At 38.7% G+C, this 25,683-nt stretch overlaps 1 protein-coding gene across 1 annotated transcript; it reads right to left on the bottom strand.

Annotated features, from left to right (window-relative positions):
• Positions 1 to 6,066: 6,066 nt before the first annotated feature.
• Positions 6,067 to 24,735, bottom strand: LOC114460625 (72 kDa type IV collagenase-like). Its single transcript, XM_028442529.1, is given in 15 exon segments — positions 6,067 to 7,077; positions 9,197 to 9,306; positions 9,542 to 9,701; positions 10,804 to 10,940; positions 14,300 to 14,426; positions 14,564 to 14,719; positions 19,463 to 19,636; positions 20,208 to 20,381; positions 20,957 to 21,130; positions 21,551 to 21,679; positions 23,156 to 23,253; positions 23,255 to 23,302; positions 23,904 to 23,982; positions 23,985 to 24,129; positions 24,392 to 24,735. Coding segments are annotated over 15 exon segments (1,971 nt in total). The 5' UTR covers positions 24,548 to 24,735; the 3' UTR covers positions 6,067 to 6,973.
• Positions 24,736 to 25,683: the final 948 nt, after the last annotated feature.

Genomic DNA, 25,683 nt, shown 5'->3' with positions numbered 1-25,683 from the left:
TCACATTTAGCAGCAACTTTTAGTATAGGTTTTTGCTTTAGCATGTAAAAAACATGGCTTCCATTGCCATTGCACTAAGTGTATAAAATCAAGCAGCGAAGCCAGACATAATGACATATTGACTCAAAAACACACAAAATAACAAAAAAAAAAGCCCCAAAAAACAACTAAAAACCCACAAAATGATTGAAAATTTTATAAAACGACCACAAAACACCCAAAAGTAAAGAAACATATTACATTTACTCTCGTTACTGTAATTGAGTAGCTTTTTTGTGTAAAAGTAAAATCTGTAATTTTACTTTTACTTAAGGAAATTCTACAGTACTTCGCTACATTTGAAATAGATTCCGTTACAGAGTAAAATATATCCCGCACGCAGACGGGAGTCTGCTACATTTGTGCTGTTGAATGTACCCTAGAGCTGTTGTTAGGATCAGCCAATAGAATGTGTATATGTCTATGGCCTGCTCTGTAGATTCACGTGACTCATATTGCTGCATCGCAACAAAGCGAGAGCACTAAATTCTGATGGAGAGCAGGAAACTTGAGAATCTGCCTTCTGAAATCATCAAAACGCCCATGTTTTGTGGAGTTTACGGCTGCTCCAGTCATTCTAAACAAGAAAAGGAAAAGAGATTTTATAGAGTACCGAAGATTATCGTTCACACGGGTGATAAATGTAAAAAGCTCACAGAACAACGCCCTAAAAAGTGGATTTTAAACCTACGTCTGCGGTCGGGGGGAGCAGAGTCTGCAGCGACCACTTGGTCAGGGGTATGTTAGCAAGCTAACTTTATTTTTGTGGCTGTGTTTATATAGCATTAGGTTGTGTGCGACTCAGAGCGGAGCATTTTTGTGCCCCCCAAAGTTTTCCTAATGCCCCCCCATTTAATGCTGCGTGGCGCCGACTCTGGTCTTCCCTGCGCTTCGTTTATTGGATGCTCTGACACATTGGATGTATTGACACAAGCACTTACCTCATGAAATTGACATCCTTGACATTTATTTTATTTTATTTATCCAGGTTAGCCACACCGTGTCTTGTTCGCAAGCACGTTATTTTGAAATGGTGTTTTCTAATGAATTATAATAATAAAAAAGTTTGATCTGTATACACGTCTTTCTATCTTTTTATTGCATGGGAGAAATGCCCCTCCCAAACAAAAAAAAAGAAGAAGTAACTAAGTATCGTTTAATCTGAGTACATTTTAAGTGAGCTACTTTTTACTTTTACTCGGGTAGATTTTTACACCAGTAAATTTACTTTTACTTTAAGTACAAATTTGATCAAAGTAACAGTACTTTTACTTAAGTAGATTTTTTCTGTACTCTATCCACCCCTGCCTCTGACCAAGGGAAACAGACTTCTTCTATAAACATTTTTGAAAGAATGTGTTGCTCTCAGATTCTCAGTAAATTCCTGCAAGTGTAATAGGATGCCACTCTGCAAGTCCAGCCTTGAAATTTCATTGCTGAGATAAATTCCACAGTCAACTGTCAGCAATATTTAACCAAAAGAAACAGATTCACAGCAACTCAGCAATGAAGTGGTAGGTTAATGTAAAATGACAGAGAGGGATCAGTTCATGCAGAAACAGAGTGTGGAGTTTACAGACTTTCTGCAGAAACAGTTAATAGTCACTAAGGCCTCCAAAAATAATATTGCCTTAATATTAGTTTAGGAACAGTGTGCAGAGAGTTTCAGTGGTATCCATTCATCTGCACCTAAGCATATGCAAAGTGTTTGGAGTTACCAGCAGAATGTGACTTGTTTGACTGCATATGAAGTGTAAAGCTAGGTGAAAGTCTGGTTCATGGTTTAGGGCTTCATTAAGGTGGACAGACATTGTTGGATTTTTTCAATCATTGTACTCAGCTCTAGCTCAAATGTGCACAGCTCACGATTCATGTTCTCACATTGTACGGACCGACACTCTGACACGATCTGACTGCTCACACTGTACGTTGATACACGACACGTCGGGGTCTTGTTTTCAGAAATGCAATGTACAAATTAGAAGAAGAAGAAGAAGAAGAAGAAGAAGAAGAAGAAGAAGAAGAAGAAGAAGAAGAAGAAGAACTCTCAAACGTCATCATTAAAACAGAAGAAGAAGAAGAACCCGGAAGTGGAGAGACACTCGCAAAGGCAGCAATGTGATGGACCAGGAACTGTTTGAACAGACGTGGGCAGTACGGTCTGTCAATTCTACAGTGGACCTATGGCGTTGGCGCATGTGCAGTGTGAGAATAATAATAATATTAATAATAATAATAATAATAGTAACAATAATAATAATAATAATAATAATAATAATAATAATAATAATAATAATAATAATAATAATAATAATATGGGATAATAGTGCAGTAGTGCAATGATGAGTAGTGCAGGTGAACATTTATATTATGTACATGAGCATTCAAGTGACAGTTTGTTTAGTTCTAGGGTTATTTAACAGAAACAGGTCTGACACTCTTTGACAGTTTAGCGTTGATCAGAGTGACAGCCTGGGGGAAGAAACTGTACAGTGATCTGTAACGTCTTCTGGAGGGGAGGAGTTTAAACAGATTGTGTCCAGGGTGTGAGGGGTCTGCAGTGATGTTACCTGCTCGTTACTTGATCCTGGACAGGTAGAAGTCTTAGATGGGGGGCAGTTCAACACGGATGATCTTTTCTGCAGACCTTATAATCTGTTGTAGTCTGTGTCTGTCTAGCTTGTTGTGGATCCAAACCAGACAGTGATGGAGATGCACAGAACAGACCAAATGATGGAGGTGTAGAACATGATCAGCAGCTCCTGGGGCAGGTTGAACTTCTTCAGCTGATGCATGAAGTACATCCTCTGCTGTGCCTTTTTTCTGATTGTGTCTATGTGGGAGGTCCACTTCAGGTCCTGTGAGATTGTGGATCCCAGGAACCTGAAAGACTCCACGGTAGCCACTGTGCTGTTCAGAACGGTGGGTTGGGATTTCTCCTCAAATCCACTGTCATCCCCACAGTCTTGAGCGGGGTCAGCTCCAGATGGTCCTGACTGCACCAGAGAGCCAGCTGTTTCACTTTCCGTCAGAAGTCAGACTCGTCCCCGTCCTGGATGAGGCCAATGACGGTGGTGTCGTCTGCAAACTTCAGGAGTTTCACAGAGGGGTCCCCTGACATGCAGTCATTGGTGTAGAGGGAGAATAGCAGTGGGGAGAGAACACACCCCTGGGGGGCACCAGTGCTGAGTGACCGGGTGCTGGATGTGATGCTTCCCAGCCTTACTTGCTGCTTCCTGTCAGTCAGGAAGTTGGTAATCCACTGACACTGACGGTGGAGGCTGGCACTGTGAGCTGGGCGAGTTTCTGGTGAAGGATGTCCGGGATGATGGTGTTGAACACAGAGCTGAAATCCACAAACAGGATCCAAGCGTAGGTTCCTGGGGAGTCAAGGTGATGCAGTTTTGGTCAGATTGTTCCTGGACCACCTTAAACAGGTCCCAGTCCCCACTCATGTAGGCTTCCTCCTTAGCCTGACGCAGCATCCTAAGTTGAGGTGTAAACCAGGGTTTGTTGTTATTGTATGTGCAGAAGGTCCTGGTCTGCACACACGTCCTCACAGAAGCTGATGTCACAGTGTCAGTGAGTTCGTCTAGGTTGTCTGATGCAGCTTCAAAAACACTCCACTCAGTACAGTCAAAGCTGTCCTGTAATTCCTGCTTTGACTCCTCTGTCCACCTCTTTACAGTTCTTACTACAGGCTTAGCAGATTTAAATTTATGCCTGCAGGTCGGGATGAGGTGAATCAGACAGTGATCAGAGAGCCCCCAAAGCTGCACGGGGGACATAGTGAAATGAATCCTTTATTACTGTGTAGCAGTGGTCCAGTTTGTTAACCAAGGTTAACCTTACATTAACCTTGGTTAATCGCCAGATAGCTCTTTTATGCGGTACGCTCTGAGGAGCTGAAAGTCTGGTAGATGAGGAGAGCTATCCGGGATGAGTTCACTGAGTTAGGTTTCAGTAAAACACAGGGCGGCGGATCTGCAAAAGTCCGTGTTTCTGGTGTTTAGGAGCAGCAGTTCATCCATCTTATTTGCCAGTGAGCAGACATTCGCCAGGTGAATTGATGGAAGCGCAGTGCGTAATCCCCGCTGCCTCAGTTTAAAGAGTGCGCCTGCTCGTTTACCCTGTCTGCATGTCCCTGACTGCCTCCCCGCAACAAAATTGGTATCGACCGGCCACTGGAGCGCATAGACAATCAGCAAAGGTGGAATTACGTTGTTAGAGACTTTTAATGCCATAATCTACGTTGTTGGACTTTTAAATGCTTTTAAAGGAGACATATCATGCCTTTAAATCCTTCCTTTTTACATATAAATCATACAGTTGTGGTCTATATAAAGCGGAACTGCAATGCTTGGGTCTGAATTCCTCATTATTATAGCTCCCCAGACCTCTTTTCTACCCCTTTTCTGATGTGCTTCTGAGAACAACTCGTTTTGGTGCTGTCTCTGTAAATGCAAATGAGACACTTCATACCCCACCCCCTCTCCAGGTTGCAGAGGTGACACTCGGTTCAACTCCACCCTGTTCGGCCATTTTTGTAGTTTGATAGAAGAGATACAATTATTTAGCGGCGCAGAAACTTTTTATTCACACGTTATTTACAAAATGTCAACAACGGAAGACTTGTCCATCCAGCCTTACATGTTTGAGCTAGAGTCGGATCCGGCGGAGCGAGATGAAAATGATGATGATGAACCTAAATGAGCACACAGCGCTAAAATATGAAGACGGTGCAACTGCTAATGCTAACAAAACAATGACAGGGATGTCTTATCATCACACTTTTTAGCGTTATTTACAGCTTACCGAAGTGCTCTGTTTGTCGTCTCCAAAGATAGAAGGAATTGAACCCTCAATCAGACGAAGTCTTTCGGCAAATCCTTCTTTATACTGGCGGAGGTTGCTGAAGCAGTCATCCTTGAAGTGCTTCGCGCACATAAAAATGACCTTACCCACAGATGTGGGTACATTTCCGTGAAAAATAAAACTCAACCAGGCACTTTGAAAAGGTTCTGATGCTGGGAGACGGTGTAATGAAGCGTGTGGGTTACTACATCCAAAAACTGAACATTTTGACTTATCCTCTCGTAACTTCGGCATCCTTGAGCTTGGACCACAAAATCGCTGCGAGAAATAAAAATGGCGGATTGCTCGAAGTGTTGGGCCATGACCAAAACAAAATATAAAGATATCAACAGAGCACCTGAAGAGACTACTTTGAACTTTTCTGTACTTCTAAACACTCTAAATATACAACAAACTGCATTTAAGTGCTAAAAAAGTGTCCCCTTTAATATATATGGATCCTTTTATTCTCTCCTACCTGTTGTTTAACTTAGTGATTTACAACTGACAGCAAGTCTATCCCTCTATGTTAAAGCGTTTCTCTTATATTAAAGCACATGTATTGAGTGTTTGTATCATATATCATGTAGAACATAATAAATTATAACACTGCTTAATTTGAGCAACTTTACTCTCTCATTCTTTAAGTTACAGTGGGTGCTGAGTATTTCAAGCTGCATTTTGGATTTATTTTGGCAGGTCCATAATATAGCTTTCAAAACTTATGATACAGAAATAAGAAATAATAATAAAAACAGTTAGATTGGTAAATTTATTTTCATTCCCTATTTGTGAAGCGAAACTCGAGATGTTCTATTTATTTATTTATTTTAATTTTTTTGCTGCCCCTACTGGCAAGAATCTCAAACTCCACCAATGGCTTGAACCGAGACTCGGCCCGATCCCAAAAATAGACGTACGAGTGAAAATCGGCTCAAAATGGGCCAAAAATCGCACAGTGTATGCCTGCCTTTAGTTTCACTGGTTGGAACTAGATTTTGGATGATTTCATTCACTCAACATTGTGGAAGAGGTTTATGGATGGACCCATCCTGGATGCATAAAACAAGATCCGTAAGCTCCCAGTTGATCAAAATCAAAATCTTGACAACATAGAGACACATTTTTCTTGTCAAGTATTTACATTTATTTTTAAAAAAGTATATTACGGCCAATATTTTGAACATCTTTATTGATTACAAAAACAAAGTGCACAAGCATATAAAACAACACAATGTCTAGATTGTTAAAAAACTATAGAATTTTTTACTTGAAATACTACTGGTATTCGTGTCATGATTCCATCATGCAGCAACTTTTACAGACTCTCGTGGCAACCTGTGCCAGTGATTTCTCTTTACCGTTAGTGTCAGAAACACAATGTGGGGTTTCCTTCTATTGTCTTACACAAAGTGCTAACAAACAAGAATAAAGCGTGTTTGAAAATGCTACTTTTTGACATCCAGAAGATATTGTACAAAGTCTAATTAGGAAAGCTACACAATATACAAAAACAAAGATAACCTCAATCTATATGCAAAGATGCAATCTCTAAAAGCACCATATTCGGTCATATGTGCAAAATCACTTTTTCAAATGTATTGCACGGCAATGCACAAAGTTATCTAAACTGAATACATTTAAAAGCTGAACTTGGTAAACACAATATGGAAACTTGAAGCCAAAATAAAGTCTTCATATGGTAGAACGCTAATTCAGAATCAAATTTGCACACGGCAATATATCACAGCACAGCAAAGCACTGCGTTAAATGCAGTGCGGACATACCTGATGTCTGACTTCTTAAAATTATTAGAAAAAAAACAACAAAAAATGTCAAAAACCAACAACAGAGGTACATGTAGTAATAACTCAGTATTGGGATATGTGAAAAATTAAAAAAAAACAAAAACAAAATATCACACAATAGTAGCGATTACCAGTTGCATACATGCAGCCGGAGTAGAAAGTCTGCCGATAGGTCTGGAATTAAGTCAACCACAGTATGAACTGCAGTAACCATAAGGTGTGCACTAAGTTGAAAACTCTTGAACCAGTTGCAAAGATCTTTTTAAGAAGCTCAACAACCGAGCCAGTCCTTTGTGATCTCACCTAGCTTGACAATCTTCAAGCTGCTGTCTTCTAGTTTGAAATAGTGGTTGCCTTTGAAGAAGTAGCTGTAATCTGTTAAAAGATAGAAGGAATAAAAAATGTTGAGGTTGGAAAAATTGATTTTACAATAAAATATATTTAAAAAAAAAAAAAACTATTGAGCAAAATAATCTGGGGCAATATAAAGAAGACCCAAAGTAGAATTTTCATTTAAGTTCTGCTGAAGAACAGGGTTAGCTAAAGTTATGCTAACATGTAGTCGTCAAGAGGGATTTAAAGGTAAATATATTAAAGCCGCAGTCTTAGTTTTTTTTTGTGTTTATATGTTGTGGAAGCAATTACCCCAAAAACAGCCTTTGGCAAGTGTTTGTATATTTCTCTGAACTTAACAGATACAAAGGTAGAAGATGTTTATTGCAGTTGAGCTGTAATATTTTGCAAGAACGTACTTGTGCAACAGTATCAACACTCAAAAAATTGAAGAAACAGGACCTTAAAACTGAAACGCCTTATGCACAGTCACGTTCAGACCTACCTATCCTGTTTGGAGTTTTTCACATCTTTACTTTTTGCATGCAGTCAGCTTATCTGATCATTTCATTTCTGCCTCGGCTGTGCTGGCAGCCGGTAAATAAGGAATTTTACTGACTGAGGCAAAGTGCCAGGCTCACAGATAGAGCTGACTGGATTTTCCTACAGTCATACCAGAAGGAATGCCCGTCTGTAAATAGTAAAGCAGCAAATAAAACAGCAGTGGTAGAGTACGGGAAGCAAAAAAAATCTGAAAAAACTGGATCCATTTGAGTTATTTTACAAATAGAAAGGCTCTTCTGAGAGTATCTGTCAGTTTGTTGATTCATCTATTCACTCATCTGTCCCTCAGATTATCAAAGTACCATAAGCAGCTAGCTTAATAGCAAACAACCCAGGACTCAGACAATCCTGACTATACGTTCGGTACTTCCTGTGCACATGCATCCCGTGTCCTTCCAGCGATAGTTTTGCTATTAATTTAGCCCTATCCCTAACCCAGGAAATACCCTAAAATGTTTCTCTTTTTTTTGTATATGTATTTTTAAAAGTGGAATTTGCCTGAAAAAAAAAAATGTCAGAAGGGATTCAAACCCATGTCAGGAGAAAGAAAGTTTTAAAGTCTAAAGCGCCTTAGACCACTCGGCTATCCTAACACGGTGATAACACAGGCACATTACGCCTATGTAGAAAATGTCCCACAGTGACGTAACTGCGCATGTGCACAGGAAGTGCCGGAACTATAGTCAGAGTCCTTTGAGGTCTGGGTCCACAACTATGACACTTCGTATAATTAATGTAATTTATTTCCTTTAGCCCTGTGTCCCGAGTTAGGGAATATTAAGCAATTGTCTAGTCTTCTGATGTCAACTGAAAATCTTAGACACCTTATGATACACTGTAAACAAAATGTATTCTTAAGCAAGCAGAATGCCTTCTAACTTGTCAATTTGGCTCAAAACTCACACTAAGGAAAAGTTAGCATCATTAAAAAGTAGCTAAACCCCTGCTTTCTCCTGACCTGCCACTAGGAGGGAAATTTAAAAAAAATGCCTTGATTATGGGCGGGGCTCCTGGAGCAGTTAAGACACGCCCAGTCTATTCTATAAAATCTCCAATGAACAATCTATGCTATGTTAACTAGCTACTCATTACATACCTCTCTATTCACTCTTCTCTCAATGCAACCTACTCACCACAGATTGTAGAGCCCCTCCCCTTTTTATGAAAGGGGAGGGGGAAAGATTGCTTGTTTGTGATGCAAGATAGTCCCAAAAAGTCACATGATCTTGTTCTCAGCCAATAGCAAAAATCAATTGTAATAGCCTGGTTATGGGTTGACATAGAGGGCAGTCGCTCTGACATTTTACAACTAAATACACCAAATTGAAATACTTTAATAAAATGTTGAGAGTTGGACCAGGATCAATCAACAGCACTACTTCATACACAAATACATTTGTATTAAGCAGAAATTAGTGGTTTTGGGGTTTAGTTACTCTTTAATGTGTGCACGCTGGTTGATCTTTGCAAAAAAATATAGGAATTAAAGCTATTTGGAGCAAGAAACGGTATCTTTCACTCTTAAAACATTTTAATTATTTTGAAACTCTTCACGCTTAAATATATTTGAAAGACTTCAGAGGAAAAATAATCTTACCAATGCCGTTAAGACTGAAGGCTGAGTCGATGTCGTCTGGGATGCCATTCCAGGAATCAGCAATAAGTTTGGGGAATCCAGTATCCATTAGCTTTGTCTCTTCATCATATCTGTGCACAGACAGCACTAATAATAAGGAGCTGCCTCACTGGGATTCAAAGTTAGTACGTGACACATGAAAAATGTTTTGTTTGAAAAAAAAAAAAAAAAAGGCTGTTTTGATTAGCAGGGCAGTTCAGGTCAAACTAAAAATGAAAACTTCATCCAGATGCTTCACAATGTAGAGGTGGTGGTGATGTCATCATTTTTAAGTGCTGGGGTTGCATAAGCTGTTGTTCTCCTTACCTCCAGAATTTGTCTTCAGCAAAGAGGTAAGTCTTTCTGTTCTTTCTAAAGCTGAAAGCAGCATCGATTTTCTGCAGGTCAGTGGGAAGATCCAGACTGGAGAGCCTCTTAGGATAACCTTTCTCCAGTTCATCTGCTTTGTAAACCCACACTTCATTACCTGGGGAGGGAGACCAAGCCGAAAATCAGAATAAACAACACTTAAGTCCTATATATTTATATGTAAAAATGAGGCTAACTTCAGAAGTGGCAAAAATACTAGTTTTCAGTACTCAAGTAATAGTATAGATACTTGAAAAAAAAAAAAAAGATTGGTAAAAGTAAAACTATTGAAGTTGCACCCTTATTTGAGCAAAAGTAGCAAATTCTATATACATATATATATAATATGTTATCTTTGAACATCTGGAGAATTTAAGAATTTAGCACTCATAATGAATACAATTTGTAAATAAAATATTTCAAGAAAAAACAAATGCAAATGCTCAATAAAACCCGGAGCAGCTTTGAGTTTAACATTTTTAAAAACTTAAAAAATGTTAACCATAAAACAAATGGACCTGCCGAACAGAAAAATCTTTTATTTTGCCTCAATAGAATAATGTTCTACAAGTTTGAGCAATGGAGACGTGCCCTTTTTGGTGTGAAAATGTGTTGTTACTGATGAAAAGCTTTTCAGGAGGAGTTGTTGGTTTGAGTCTTTTTACATCGTGACGTCATCTTTGAAGGTCTTAAAAGTAACAAGCTCATTTTTAAATGTAAGGAGTGAAAAGTACAAATATTTGTTCAAAAAAAAATACAAGTGCAGTAAAAAGTCATCCAAAAAAAAAACACTCAAGTAAAGTACAGACATCAGAAAAAAAGTACTTAAGTGCAGTGACAAAGTATTTGTACTTCACTTGTCACCTCTGACTAACTTCCAATAAAGAACTTTCTGTAAAGCCAACACATACAGTAGATTTTTCCATCCATTTTCAGGGAAATTCTGAGAATTTTTAGTGGTTTGTAGAAAGAAATTGTATAAACCACTAATAACTATGGTGGAACATTTTTTTTTGTTTTGTTTCTCCATTACAGTGAAATGCTTAAAAAATATAACTGCTGTTGCTTTTCATAATGCTTCACCAGTTGCGAATGAAAGGGCGATGAAAATATTCCAATAGGGAAGACAGTGGACATTATTCCCAGTATATATAAGCATTAGCCCGGTGAACACATTGTCAGTGTCAATGGTTTCTTCACTAATTTTTCCTGCAGAATACCTGAAAAGAAGACAGTTTTCTCCTCCACTGGGTTTTCATAGGCAGCATCTATCTTGGCAGGCAGATCAGGCCAGTAGGTGGCTACAAGCATTGGGCCGCTGGGTTTGCTTCTGAAGTTGACTGACCTGAACAGGAACCTGGCAGAGAGCGAATGAGTGGGTGAGTATTCATAATGCAGATGAGCTCAGGGCTGAATAAGAGACAGACGAAAAGAGCAGAGGGGGATGGATGTGTGTGTGTGTGTGTGTGTGTGTGCTTGACGAGGAGGGGGTTTATTTAGTGCTGGTGCTTGTGGCCGAGTCAGCCACAAAGGCCTGATTCATGAGCATCTGGTTCTCGTTAGGGACTAGTGCTACAGACGCCAGCGAAACAGAACCCATCTTGCCCAGATTTCCAATACCCAGCTGCACAACAACAGCGGCTTCCCAAACTTCTTTTCCACTGACCTATTTCTCAAGTTTGAAAACGTTCTGCCTACAGCAAAGACCATAAAGTGAAAGCAGGGATACAAGCGCATCCTAAACACACACTCTCAGTTACATTTGTCAGGGTGAAAGATGTGACATTCTCCAGTCTGTGCTGAAAAAACAATAAATACTATTATTTTACAACAGTGTTCTTGTAAATCAATTCACTGCATGTCATACAAAACCATATCCAGAGGGCTTTCCGTCTATATTTGATTTTTAATTGTATCCTTTCTTTTTTTCTGTCTTTTCCGCCTCTATATATCTAATAAAAAGCAAAAACAACCAGCCTGAGGGTAGCTAAACAGGACAGATGTACAGGATGTTGCAGAAGATTTTTTTCCAAGCCATCCATCAGTGTTTTGATTGCTATGTTCACCTTTTCCCCACAGTGAATGTTTGTGTTCAGATAATCTTAACATTTCAGTAAGTAATTCATTATATTGTATTAGTCGAAGAACTCATTTAAAGGTGCAGTCTGCAACGCTTATAAAAGTGACTTTTTGTCATATTTTCATACAGTTTTACATACAAAAACTTTTTTTAAGAACTTGTAGAAAACTGGTAAAACTGGTTAAATATGTTACCTTTGAACATCTGGAGAATTTAGCACTCAAAATAAATACAATTTGTAAATAAAATGCAAATGCTCAATAAAACCCAGAGCAGCTTTGAGTTAAACATTTTTAAAAACTTAAAAAATGTATATCAGAGGTGGCCAACTTTTATCACAGCGGGGCCAATGGCCACTTTATCATCATTCATGGGAGCATTTAAAAAAATGACCAATGTGAAAGATCACTGTTTTGTTTATTTTTGTTGTCACTTTATGTTTTTGGAGTCATGTACATATTATTTTGGTGTTGTTTTGTATATTTTTCATGTATTTTGTGCATATTTGTAGATGTTTTAGAGTAAATGTGTGTGTTTTAGCTGTTGTTTTTAGTAGGGGGTGTACATTGCCATGAATCTGACGATACGACACGATTCACGATTTGCTTGTCACAATACGATAAATGCTGATACTAAACAATACAATAATCATTGTGGTATCAATAATTTCAAATTTCACCTTTACAAGTACAAAATACCATGAAATACAATTTATTTAATTTTTTTAAACTTGGGAGAACAAGTAAATGGTTACTAACTGTAATTCAAGTATCAATATAAAAAACAAGTCATATGTTTATCAAACTGTCAAATTACATTTTTCAAAAAAGTTAAACTTTTGCTTCTACAACAGTTTTTGATTCTGTTAAGTTAGATTTGGACATTTTTTAGATCGATACACCAATCGTACAGGGAAATATTGTGATATATGGCCAAATCGATTTTTTCTTAGACCCTTAGTTTTAAGTAATATTATGTCATTTTGAAGTAATTTTCTTTGGGGGATGCAGAATACTAGACCGAGGGCCACATATGTCCCCTGGGACACCTGTTGTCTATGTCTGCTGTATCTATTTCGCTTGTTATTGTAAATGTCTATCTTGGATAATGCTCAGGTGATGTGAATACAGCTAATAAAAACGTTTCAAATGTTTAGGACAAACAATCAGAATACACATCAGAATACTTACTTTAATTGTTGCTTTTCTACAATCACAGCTATAAGAAGGGACTACAGTAATTGCATGTGCATGCAGACAGCATATGGTTAAGTAGGCTTATTTAAAAACACCTGGAGCAGACACACCAGGCACAGTTATTATCAAGGGCTATGACCATTTTTGCTTCTCGTAAGTAAAACAAAGGATTTACTTAGCATTTACTTCAGCTGTATTTCTTCAGATAAACTACTGAACACAACGTGGCCCTAATGGCAGTAATACATGTAATGTCAACTGCTATTATTTAGGACCTCATCATATACCTGCCCACGTGGATGGCCCATTCTACAGATGGATCTTCTTTATTAACTATCTGCCCACCCATTAGATGTATAAAGTCGCTTAGTTATCCTTCTGTGCCAAAGCACATTCAAGATTGCTTCATTGATGAAACAATCAACAAAGCAGCCTAATATCCATGTTTAAATATGCTAGACATCAAATGCACTACAAACCTCAGTGGATATTGTGATTTGAAAAAAATAGCCCATGGCAATACAACTTTTAAATGAGTCAATCTGTGTTTCTTTACGACAGATTTAATGACTTGCTTTCTCCTTAATCTTCCAGACAGACAGACACACTTTTAAGGAGAGCCCAGGGAGTGCTTGGAGCATTACTCATCGCATCATGTCAGAGTTTGTCCAATATTGTAAACATGCTGAGCCAGGAGTTCTACAATGAGGGAGTCTAGTGAGCTTTAGCCAGAGGCATGCTGCTCTTTCATATAAAGCTGCGATACTTGACTTGTTTTGGCGCTCCGATGCATGAACTGACATCGCGCTCAACCAAAGTCAGTTCAGCATGTTTACTTCCACAGTTAGCTTGTCTTGATGAGATAAGCCATATGCTTATTTCAGTTTGGGACATCAAACCCTCTGTTTATTCTCACCTTTACCTCCCATTCTTGATTTATAGGTTTCTAGAAAATTGGCTCACAAAATAGAAAGAGACCCCCTTATTTTAAGGATCATCTCAGGTTTTACTTTTCACACTCTACTCCAAGAAAATACTTTCTCTGCTGCTCACTCCACCACTACAAATGTGCAAAACACATTTTGGAATGAATGGAGACTTATACACTCAAACTGTTCTAGAGTTTTGTAGGCATTTGTTTTTTGGACTTGTTTGCAGTGACCGCAGTAAATGTTCAGTTCTGTTCTTCATTACAATTGCAGCGAAGAAAGAGCTACTGTTTGACAATGTTTACCTAATTATTCAGTTTCTCAACTGAGATATAGAAAGTTTACCCACAACTTTTCAACACCGTCAAGCCTTTTGTTTAAATCTTTAACATCTTCCACAAAACTGAAAACAAACATTTAAAAAAATAGAGCCAGCATTTTTTAGTACACATTTTGAGACCAAACTTTTGTTTCTTTCTGTAATTCCAAAGGTACTGAATTGGATGATTACCTGTCTTTGAAGAAAAAGGTCTCTCCTCGGATTTGTGCAACAGCATCAAAGACAACTGGTTCTTTGCAGATGTCCATGGGAGTGACCGGACCCTGAGTGGGAGGCAAAGGCTTGCCAGTTGGCACTCCTATAATAAAAGTAATGATGACATTTCAGGTCAGGAAGAGATCAGACTCATTGTGCCAAAGGATTTCCTACATTTGATACAAAAACATTAGACATGTAGAAGCACTGTTACGGCTCTGACAGAGTGTTTTGTCTCACCATAGAGCTCTTGGATGCCTTTGATGTCATCATTGGAAAGTCTAAAATCTTTAGTAAAAGTATATATGGGGGCCATCAGTGCACCAGGATCTTGTGAGTGCTCCAGACCAAGGGCATGACCGAACTCATGTGCTGCCACCAGGAACAAGCTATAGCCTAGAAACACAACAGGTTCAGATAAGTGGATGGTTCTTTGGACCTAACTTTTATCTCATTATTCTGATTATCGGAATTACATTATGTCTGGAATCCAACTTCACTAATACAAGCCATAACTTCAGCTGCATCATGTTAACATGGCAGTAAAAACAAGGAATTTATCTTTTTGAGTAAGATCGTCAAGCATGTGAGATCAGGTAAGGCCAAAGAGGCATCTCTTTCTTTGCTAATGGTTAAGGTAAAAACCAGAAATGATCAAGTTAAATTAACACATTATTTGTCCATGTAGAGATAAAGGGATTTTTTTCTAACCCCTATTCTTTAGACATTTCCTATAGTAGCCATGAGTCAAGCCTCCTTGGGACTCTTCCTGGTTCCACTCAATCCAATGGGTGGACAAATTGAATGAAGCTGCAGAAAGAGACAGCACTACACTGCATTGTGTCCCACAACCAGTCCTCCTGGTCTCAGCAGCTCCCGTGGGCAGAGTACACCCACGACTCTCTCACCAGTTCTGCCACAGGCCTCTATTCATTCCAGTGTGTCCATGGCAATCAACCACCATTCTTCCAATGTTTCGAAAGGGAGGTTTACAAAGCAAATGTCCTAAGTGCCACAAGTTTTTACGCTGCTGCAGTTAACCTGCAGCATTCCAGAGCCCCTGATTACTGTGTTGGCTAAGCAGTATGGCTAACAACCCAAGGTCTGACTCTACAGGGGGAATCCAAGAAGCTTGCACACACATTCATTGGTCCTTTCCCTTATTTGCCATAGGTCCAACAGCGCCGAGACTGAAGATCCTGCATTCCATCGCATCCACCCTACTTTTCATGCGTTCAGAGTTAAACCTATCAATGAGAGACCTATTTTGCATTTTCTTGTCCACGTGTCACAGCCTTGTCTGTACAATGCCAGGTTAGATCCCACCATTGTGGGAGAGGATTCCAGTACTTGGTGGACTGGGAGGTCCATGACCTGGAGTAGAGGTCTTGGGTTCCAGCTTGCCACATCCTTGACCTAGACCTTGTAGGAGACCTCCACCTTTGCCATTCTGACCAACCGCCCAGCACTGTTACATCAAGAGGTTCTCAACCAACTGTCCGCATCCTTTGCTTGAGGAGTTTTCTGCCCAAGTTATTGCTACTAAGTAACTGCTAATTCCAGTAGTCTATAGCACTTGGGGCTGCAAACCATCTTATTAAATTAAAGATGGCGCTGGAGTGTCTGGTAAGCCGCTTGGCTCTGCTCAGTTTTATTTGTTTTATAGTGATTTTAACATCTGTCACAAGGACAATCGATTCACTGCTGGTGTATTATCGTCATGAATTGCTTAAAATAAAGGAAACAGTGCAATCGTGTACTATTTGTGATGCAAACAAATCAGATTAATTCTACCTGGCCGACCTGCTTGAGCACCTGCTCCAGGTGAATACGCCACTGCCAAGGAAGAGTAAACGCCAAGGAGTGCGATCCGGCTGGCTCGTGAAGTTGAAAACCTGGCTGGCTCTTTCTCCCAGTGTGGTGTGACCCTCGGATCTTCCATGGCATTACAGAGACTGTTTTTGCCGCTATGTCTCGCGACGCACACTCGCTCCATTTGGCACCTGGTTGGTGCCCATTATCAGACAACGCTAGGATCTCTGCGCGCTGTGCCTTCACTGGTCTTCTTTCCGGGCTCTGGCGGTGTGTCCCCTGTTAACTTCAGGCTGCTGAACCGGGTAGCTCAGGCAGCTACCACAGCTTCTACGAGATGCGCACTCGTGAACTCGAGGTCTGTGGTGAATAAAACTTTCATTCTGCAGGATGCACGCTTTGGATGTACTGTTTTTAAAACAGACTTAGAGCAACACCGGTGAGTCTACTGCATTCTCAGAGCTACTACCTCCAGACTGTACTTTTATTAACGCACGGAGAACCACTGATCATTGTGGAGGTATAGCTACTGTTTTAAAGAACTGCTTTTATCATAAAGTGGTATCTGAGAGGTCTTTCTCTTCGTTTGAACTTAGGTGTTTCAAGTTGCGCCAGGCTGATCCAGTACGGTGCACTGTCATTTACCACTGAAGCACAACAAGGACTTTATTAGAGACTTTTATGAATTTGTTGCTTGTGTACTTACCCGTTATGACAGGGTTTTAATTGTTGGAGATTTTGATGTGCATGTATGTTTTCCTTCTAACCCCATGGCCAGCGAGTTTTTGGACTTGGTGAAAGCTTTTAATTTTACGCAACATGTCACTGGTCCAACACAAGTGCACAGGCACTAGACATTGTATTGTCTTGTGGTTTTCCTGTTGACAATGTCGTTGTTGGAGATACTGTGTTCTCTGACCACAGCCCTGTCATGTTTGATTTTACGTTGGACTTGGACGTTCTCCCGTGCGCCATGGTCTTGTTATTAAGTCTGACACTGCCGCTGCTTTTTGTCCTCTTTTTACTGCGTTGGCACTGGCTTAACTAAACTCTGCTGCATTCATAGACATGGAGCAGTTGATGAACTCTTTTATTTCCACCTGCTCTGGAGTCCTGGACAGTGTTGCTCCCCTCAAATCCATTTGTCCTAAGCCAAAGCAGGAACTGTGGCTCAATGACTCTACACGTGCAGCTCGCTGTGAGTGTCGGAGGACGGAGCTTAGGTGAAAAAAGGATAATTTGGAGGTTTCATATCAGATTCTTAGAGAGCGCTGGAGAAATTATCAAAGTGCTATTAAAGCTGAAAAAACAAAATATTTCTCAGATTTGATTTTAAATAATGTCAGTAAGTCTCGCATTCTTTTTAAAATGATTGGTTCTGTTCTGTCCACTCCATTTGGAGTTAAAAAGGAAACTAATAATAATAATAATAATAATAATAATAATAATAATAATAATAATAATAATAATGATAAAGTTGCTGCTATTAGGGCCAACATATCTCCCTCTTCATTGTGGTGTTCAGTGTCTTCTCAGTGCTCATTTATTTTTGTCAGTTTGAGTCTGTATCATTGTCTGTGCTCACAGGGATAGTTACCAAAACCCTCCTCCTGTCCCAGAGACCCGGTCCCTTTTTTAAAGAATTTTGGGACACCATTGGTTCTTCTGTCAAGGAGATCATCAACAGCAGCTTCACTTGTGCCCTCCTTTTGTAAGAAATCTGTTGTTGAGCCTTTGATTAAAAAACCTGGCCTTGACCCTGCAAACTTATCGCACAATTTCCGAACTACTCTTGGTGTCCAAAATCTTAGAGAAATGCGTTTTTGCACAGTTGCAACCTTTTTTAAAACGAAATGGCACTTTGGACCCTTTTCAGTCAGGTTACAAGGCATTGGATAGGACTGAATCTGCACTTTGTAATATTTTTAATGATCTGTTTTAAATGACTGATTCTGGCGGCTCTGCCATTTTAGTGCTTTTAGACCTGATGGCTGCTTTTGACACAGTCAACCACACAATTACTGTATTTTAAACCACCTAAGAGATTGCGTGGGTCTCAGGGGGACTGCGTTGGGATGGTTTAAGTCCTATCTGTCAGGGAGGTCCTTCTCCATCAGGCTGGGGGACTCCTCTTCTTTTGCCTTGCATCATTGTGGAGTCCCCCAGAGATCTATCCTGGGACGCATTATTTTTGCTTTGTACCTCCTCCCACTTGGAGAGATTTTTAAGAAGCACGCCATGTCTTACCACTTCTACGATGATGACTGTCAAATAGACATGCCTAATGCTAAAAATGACCACAGTCCCCTGACACCCCTGCTCAATTGTCTATGTCATGTCAAGGCTTACTTAGCCCAGAAATGTTTTAAGTTGAATGAGGGAAAAACAGAAATCATGGTATTTGGATCAACCCTCACTGTCTTTGATCACTCAAAAATGATATGCTTCCCATAGTCACCAGCCTTGGCATCACCATGGACACCAATTTTAAACTTGATAAACAGAAAATTGGGGTTCTATCATCTCCGTATTTTATCCAAAGTTAAGCCGTTTTTATATGTTCATCTTTTCGAGCAAGTCGTCCATGCTTTTATTTCAAGTCGCCTGGACTACTGCAACGCACTTTACTCGGGCATCAGCGATAAAGCACGTTTCCGCTTGGCTTGCAGTTAGTCCAGAACGCTGCAGCACGACTTTTAACAGGGACCAAAATGTGAACATATCACCCCAATCCTTGTGTGTTTGCACTGGCTCCCTGTTAATTTTAGAATTGATTAAAAAAGCTTTGAATGGACTGGCCCCTCAATACTTCGCAGACCTCATCCAAATTCACCGACCCCTACGCGCTCTGAGGTCTGAGGTCTATCTCCAGCTTGAGGTTCCTAAGACAAACCGTAAAACCCCACCACGTCCGAACAGCCCCCACCGTGGAGTGTTTAAAATGTTGTCTTAAGACCCACTTTTATTCTCTGGCTTTTAGCATCGCGTAAATTGTGTGGTCCCCTGTGTCTTTTTATTTATTTTATTGGTTTTTAATGTGTTTCTACTTCTATTTATTGTTTTATACTCATTCAGTGGTGAAGCTCAGATTGTTTTGGTTTTACTGTTTTTATTATATCATGTGCAGCACTTTGGAAACTTTTTGTTGTTTGAATATGCTATATAAATCAAGTGGATTTGATTGGATTGGATTATTCAAGGCATTGGGTAAAATATGGAACGACAGTGCTAATACTGTAGTTAATGCAGTATATAATGATAATAACATTATTATTTGTCTTCCTTTGAATTGTTCAGTCCAAATATAGTTGATCAGATCTTTCCTACCTTGGTCAGGACAGAAACCCCATTTGCGGTCATCATCATAATTCTTAGTGGTAGCACACCACATTTTGCCATCGCTGCGTCCAGAGGTGGTGCAAGACTCATAAGTGTCTCCCAAAAAGGTAAACGGAAAGACACAAGGGTTTCCATCAGAGTTTCCGCCAACTGTGGACATAGCTTAAAGAAGAGACAAAAAGGCAGTAATGTATGATTAAAACGTAATGCACATTTTACTTTGTTACATTCTTTTATAAACTCATTCATAAGCCACAACATTTCTTCAGAAGGGTTGGATTTTTGTGAATTGTGACGTGAGCAAAGATAATGTTTAGAGTGGCTGGCACAACTCCTACAGCATCAATAACTAATCCACTTGGCACCAAACCAAAGAGCACCCGCCCAAATAGATTTGCCTTCAAAGAACTATTGTTTTCAATCTGGCATGGTACACTCAGAGCTTTTTTTCTGTTTCTAAAGATTTCCTTATTAAGCCCAATCTGTCGCAGAGAGCTCTGCAGCAAAGTAACATTCTTAATCAGATAAATCTACATGAAATCCTAAAGCGTGTTGCCTCTAAAATTATACCCAGCCCTTAAACCAGTCCCAATGGCACAATGGAACTAGAGCCCAGCAAACTTCTTACACTAACACCAGAAATCTCCACTGGATAATAATATTTTGACCCAAACATGGCAGAAAACCATGCACCCGCTGTACTTAATATAAAGGGCTTTAGAATGACACATACCAGTTTCAGGGCAGAAACCATATTGTGTATCACGGTCATAGTCATCTGTAGTCCCACACCAGCGGTAACCATCATCTCTGCCTTGAGTGGTGCAACTGTCATACTTGTCCCCTTGGAAGGTGAAGGGGAACTTACAGGGTGCACCTTCTGCATTTCCACCCAGTGTAAATAGCACTGCAAAATCAACCACAGATACAAGTGTTAACAGAAATCAATTATTAAAAAAAAAAAATGAAAATAAAAAAATGTGTGACAGGATTGAGTGATTTCGTGCCATGACATAGTTTTTAATCAATGCCGAGCAGAAAACTTCAGCAAAAACAGGCTGCGCTTGTGTTTTCATTACATTATACAATGCAGTACATGTGTTCCTTGGCAGGTTGTCATAATGGGCCTGTCACCATGTGAGAGAAACAGACAGCGAAAGAAAACTGCTGAACAAAATGTTTAACAAAGCCAAATGTACTAAAGTGGGGCAGCAACTTGGAGATGAAATGTTCCATAATTGCAATTATATGGCAATAAAAGAAAAATAGAAGAATACTGTTTGGCAACAGGTCAACCTACTTATTTCTTCCAAATTCAACTGAAGAACTGCAAACGTTGTTTCATATGGTGGTGTAACTTTGCCAGTATTCTAAACAATGTTTGGCTTAGTCCACTGAGCTGTAAGTAGGGCACTATATCAAAGTAGATAATATCTATTAAACCGTTACATTAACCAAAAATGTTTCGCTAAACAAACTTGCATTCATGAGGGCAGAAGCCGTATTTGCCATCCTCATCAAAGTTGTAGGTGGTGGAGCACCACAGGAAGCCGTCGTCTCGGCCCTGAGGCGTACAGCTGTTGTACTCAGTGCCCATGAACAGGAAAGGGAATTTACAGAATTCCCCGTCAGCGTTGCCAAACTTCACCTTCACCACTGTTAATAGACAGAGCACAAAAACATAAAAAAAACTGAGGGGGAAATTTATTTTAGTAGCTATAATTTTAAAAGGTAATTGAGTTTATAAAATGTTTTTCATTTCACACAAAAAGCAAGAGAGATGTTTCAGAAAAAGGTCTAACAGCAGAATATCAATGTTCAATATAGTATGTGATACGCCATTCTGTTCAGGATAGAACATAAAAAGAACCATGTCAGTCTTGATTTTGTGCTTTTAGATATTCAGATGATACTAAGACTATTAGAACAACAAAATATACAGCATTTATTCTTAATGAAAAGATGCTTTATAGATGTTGAAATCAGGAAAATTCCATCATGGTATTATTTATATATTCTGTGAGTTTTGAAATATTTACTAATGTAATTGGCATTGGTATTTGTGATTTTCCTTACCTTGGCCTTCACCCAGCGTCCACTGCTCATCATCATCAAAGTGCGAGTCTCCCCCTAATCCTGGCCCAGGTGCGAAGGCATGAGCCAGCAGACCATCCTTTCCATCGAATGGGTAACCATCTCCATGCTCTGAGGGCGAGCCAACATTTGAACTTCTTACAAACACTAATATTTATTATAAAAATGTACTTTCGAAGTTGTGGTGAGTCACTGCTATGTGCTGTACAAAGTTCTAGTATCCACAAAAACCATCTCAAGTGACCTGTTCTTGTTTGCCTTGCACCATAATTACTGGATTCCTATGCTTTCAGGTCAGCTGTGGTCGGGCAATACAATGATATGACACAGTGAGTAAATATCAGACTGAAATTATAGCTGCAAAAACTGCAAGTGACCTCTTTAAAGACCACATTCCCCACTCTGAAATGTGCCCAAAATATATCCCAACAGGATGCAGTCACTGTAAAAACAAGTGTGTTTTTGAGGTTTTCATCCTTGTTATAAGACGCTCTCTCTCTTTGTTTTGCTGATTTTAAATGTTTTACCTGCTGATTTTAATGTTCTTGTTGAGTTTTAGGCTGTTGAATGTTTTTTTGTTGCACTTTTTGATCATGTAAAGCACATTGAATTGCCTTGTGTGTGAAATGTGCTATACAAATAAATTGCCTTGCCTTGAATAAAGTTAAAGGGTCGCGTGAAGGACTTTATATATAAGTCAATTACAGCTTTATATCATAGGCCTACATACATCTATCAGGATATAGTTGCATTTTGTGCAATAGGACATTGTAGAAAAAAGAAAACAATAAAAAAAGAGACAAAAGGGACAAATAAAAAATAAATAAAAAGAAAAAAAAAGAAATATCTATCCTTGAATTACACTTCTCGCTTTTAGGATTTTTAAATTTCACTTCATCTGAGGCTTTGTTTGGACTTTTGAAGATACTGACACTGTAGAGTACCTGTGGAGACTGAGTAATGACATGGTGAGTCACCTGCCCATTTACAACATTTATATGATTAAAAATGAGTTTTTTCAACCAAATTCAAACAGATTTTAGTTACAACACTGAAATAACTGCTTTATTGTATTTAAGGCAGTTAAACAACTTAGAGAACGGTCATTATTTCCAATTTGTTGCGCGCCCTCGAGTCTAAAAAATTATGATTAAAAGGGTCAACCGAATGTAAGAAATGTAAGATCTTCCCAACCAGAGGCCTATTTACTGAACACACTGTGGATGTGGAATGATAAAGAAGTTATGCATTGTTTTTGGATTTTGGTTTTTCTAACGTGTGCATAGCCTGTTTAAGGGACAAATTTAGATACAACACCAAACGCTAAGGAACAAATTGTAAACCCTCAATATTCTACTCAAACACCAAATTAGCTTAATTATAATAGTAATATATAATCTTTATATGATCTTGAATATTAATATTATATGTATACATAGAATCTTGATGACTAAGGCAAAAATATCTATAGTAAAGTACATTACATTACATTGCTATAATAAAACATAGTCTTTATAAATGATTTACTGTCTTTTCTTTCGATGTAAACATTTTACTCTCAAGCTTTTTTTTTCTAAAAACTCATACCATTACGACCAAAATTAATCATGATGTCAGCCTCTCCATCCATGATGCGAGCAAAAGAAAGTGGCGTGACGTCACTCCAAACTTGAAGGCTCTGAGGAAGCGTCGTTAATAACTTCCTCATCAAGATCAGGAGAGTGACCAAGGATTCTGCAAAATGACAAGAAAGCACATTTCTGAAATGAGACAACACATACACAGTCAGACGAGTTGAGAAAGACTTCAGGCGAATAACACTCCCATGAGTCATCAGCCACAAGTCCACTGGCGTTTCTGTGTGCACACTCATTTTCATGATAACAGCCTTAGATACCCCCAGTTGTTGTTGTTGTTGTTGCCTCTGTATCACAAAGGCAAACAGTCTGGGACAGCCAAAGAATTCCCACAGAAATCAGTGCGATGAACTACAAACTGAATAGGAACAAAAGGTTTAACCCTTGAAATGCTGGAAGATGCAAGTACTTGAGAAAAGGAGGCTGTGGTTGGAGACAGGGCCTGGGGAGCTGTTTATTTCTTCATCATTCGTGAGTGGGAGATAGAAAGTTTGGCAAACTTGGGAGGAAAAAGTCCTGAAGATGTCTTTTGGAAATACCCTGGCCAGAGTTTGAATGCTGACATCATGTTTTCTGCTGACAAACATATTCTTTGCTTTTGAGGCCCAGAGAGAAGTAAGAATGCACTTAAGAGGCATTCATTGAACCGTTAAATAACATTTTTTTTTTTAGCCTGATGTTAATAAGAATCAGCTGACCTGTATGTGATGTCTTTCTTCTGCCACATTGGTTTCCTGTGGAAGAAGTTATAATTGGCCACATCTGGGACGCCACAGCGGGCTTTTTCATGATCTCCACAGTTTTGGCATCAATCTCGCCAGTTTCTTGCAGGGTGAAGAACTTTTGCATTTTCTTGAGCGTGTCCTTGAGCACCATCAGGTTACAATTGTCTTCTGGGCATCCGTAAAACGTATTTAGATAAGTCTAAAAAAAAAACAAAAAATGGGGGGGGGGGGGGGGAAAAAAAAATAAAAAAAATCATGTAGACAGCATTTCAATTTTATTTATTTTTTAGTTAAAAAAAAAAAAAAAGGGGGGGGTAACCAAAAAAATGCAACATCAGTCATTCATTAAAAAACAAAAATAAATGCATTAATTACAAGATTTGCACAAACATAAATAGACAACTGACAAAAACAACATCAACAAACGTATTATCAATGGAAAAACCCAGAGTTTAACTCACAATAGCCACTTCTTTGTCCGTTTTGGGGGTAGTATCGTCTCCAGGAAACCTGATAATAGGAGAAGGACGAGCATTTGTTGCCTGTAAAAGGACAAACTGAACCAAAAGCACTTTGAGAACAACCCGAGCAGCACCAACTATCATCGGAAAGGCCATTTTCACCCTCAGGTTTCCAGGAGGAGAGGTGGTGGTGAGTGGACGCCGTGCTCAGCCTGTCCGTATGCGGTGTGTACTGTGCGCCCCTCTGCTGGACTCTTTCTCCTCCTCCTCTCTTTAACGGGACATCCTGATCCTGATCCTGATCCTGATCCTGATCCTCTCTCAACTTTTCTGCTGCACATGCACTTCTTCACCGCTCTGTGTGTGTGCGCCCACAGCACGACTAGTGAGGGGGTGCAGGGACACATTATAGATTAGTGTCTTTCTTCTGTTGCTTTATTATTATTATTATTATTATTATTATTATTATTATTATTATTATTATTATTATTATTATTATTATTATAATAATAGCATTTGAACACTGTTTTGTTGTTGTTTGAAATAGAAAAGGCTTTTGATTGAAAGTGATCGAGTTATTATTTGACTTTTTTTTTTATTGAAGTCATCGTTTTTGTGTGTGGGTAATATTATGGGTAGTGTTTAAAATTAAATCCCACAAAATGTTGCTTCAATCTCACCTAAAAATAAAAAAATAAATAAATAAATGGTTCATGTGAAAGACATCTTACTGTGTATGTTGTTGTTGAGTAATGTCCCTTAATGTTGTTATTTTTTTTTAGTAATTCAATTGAAAGTAATAATGCAGGAAAAACAGAAGACTGACCTTGGCCTTAAATATGACCTTGAGTATGTATTGTGTATTTCTCAATCCAAAAAAATACTTTGATTCAATTAAAAAAACTTCAATAACCAAAGAAAAAGGTGTTTAAATGCAAACAAATAATTCAAACCTAAAAAATTGCATTCAAATTAAAAATACTCAAAGCAATTTATCCTTTGACTGAATAATAAAGAGATAAATCTATGGAGGTAGATTTGTGTCTTTATTATTCAAAAAAAAAACTTTTGAGTATATATAAACACTAAATGCAATTATTTTGGTCTCAAATATTTATTTATTTATTTATTTATTTGCATTTGAACACTTTTTTCTTTAATTTAAAATATTTATTTTTGATTGAAGTAAACTTTTTTTTTTAATGAAATTAGTTTTTTTTTCTTTTTTCTTTATAATAAAGACACAAATCTACCTCCCCACACACATGGACAAACGAGTTTTAAACAAAGGC

This window comes from Gouania willdenowi, chromosome 3, assembly GCF_900634775.1.
Source record: "Gouania willdenowi chromosome 3, fGouWil2.1, whole genome shotgun sequence".
NCBI lineage: Eukaryota > Metazoa > Chordata > Actinopteri > Blenniiformes > Gobiesocidae > Gouania > Gouania willdenowi.
This window is presented reverse-complemented; position numbering and strand designations above follow the sequence as displayed.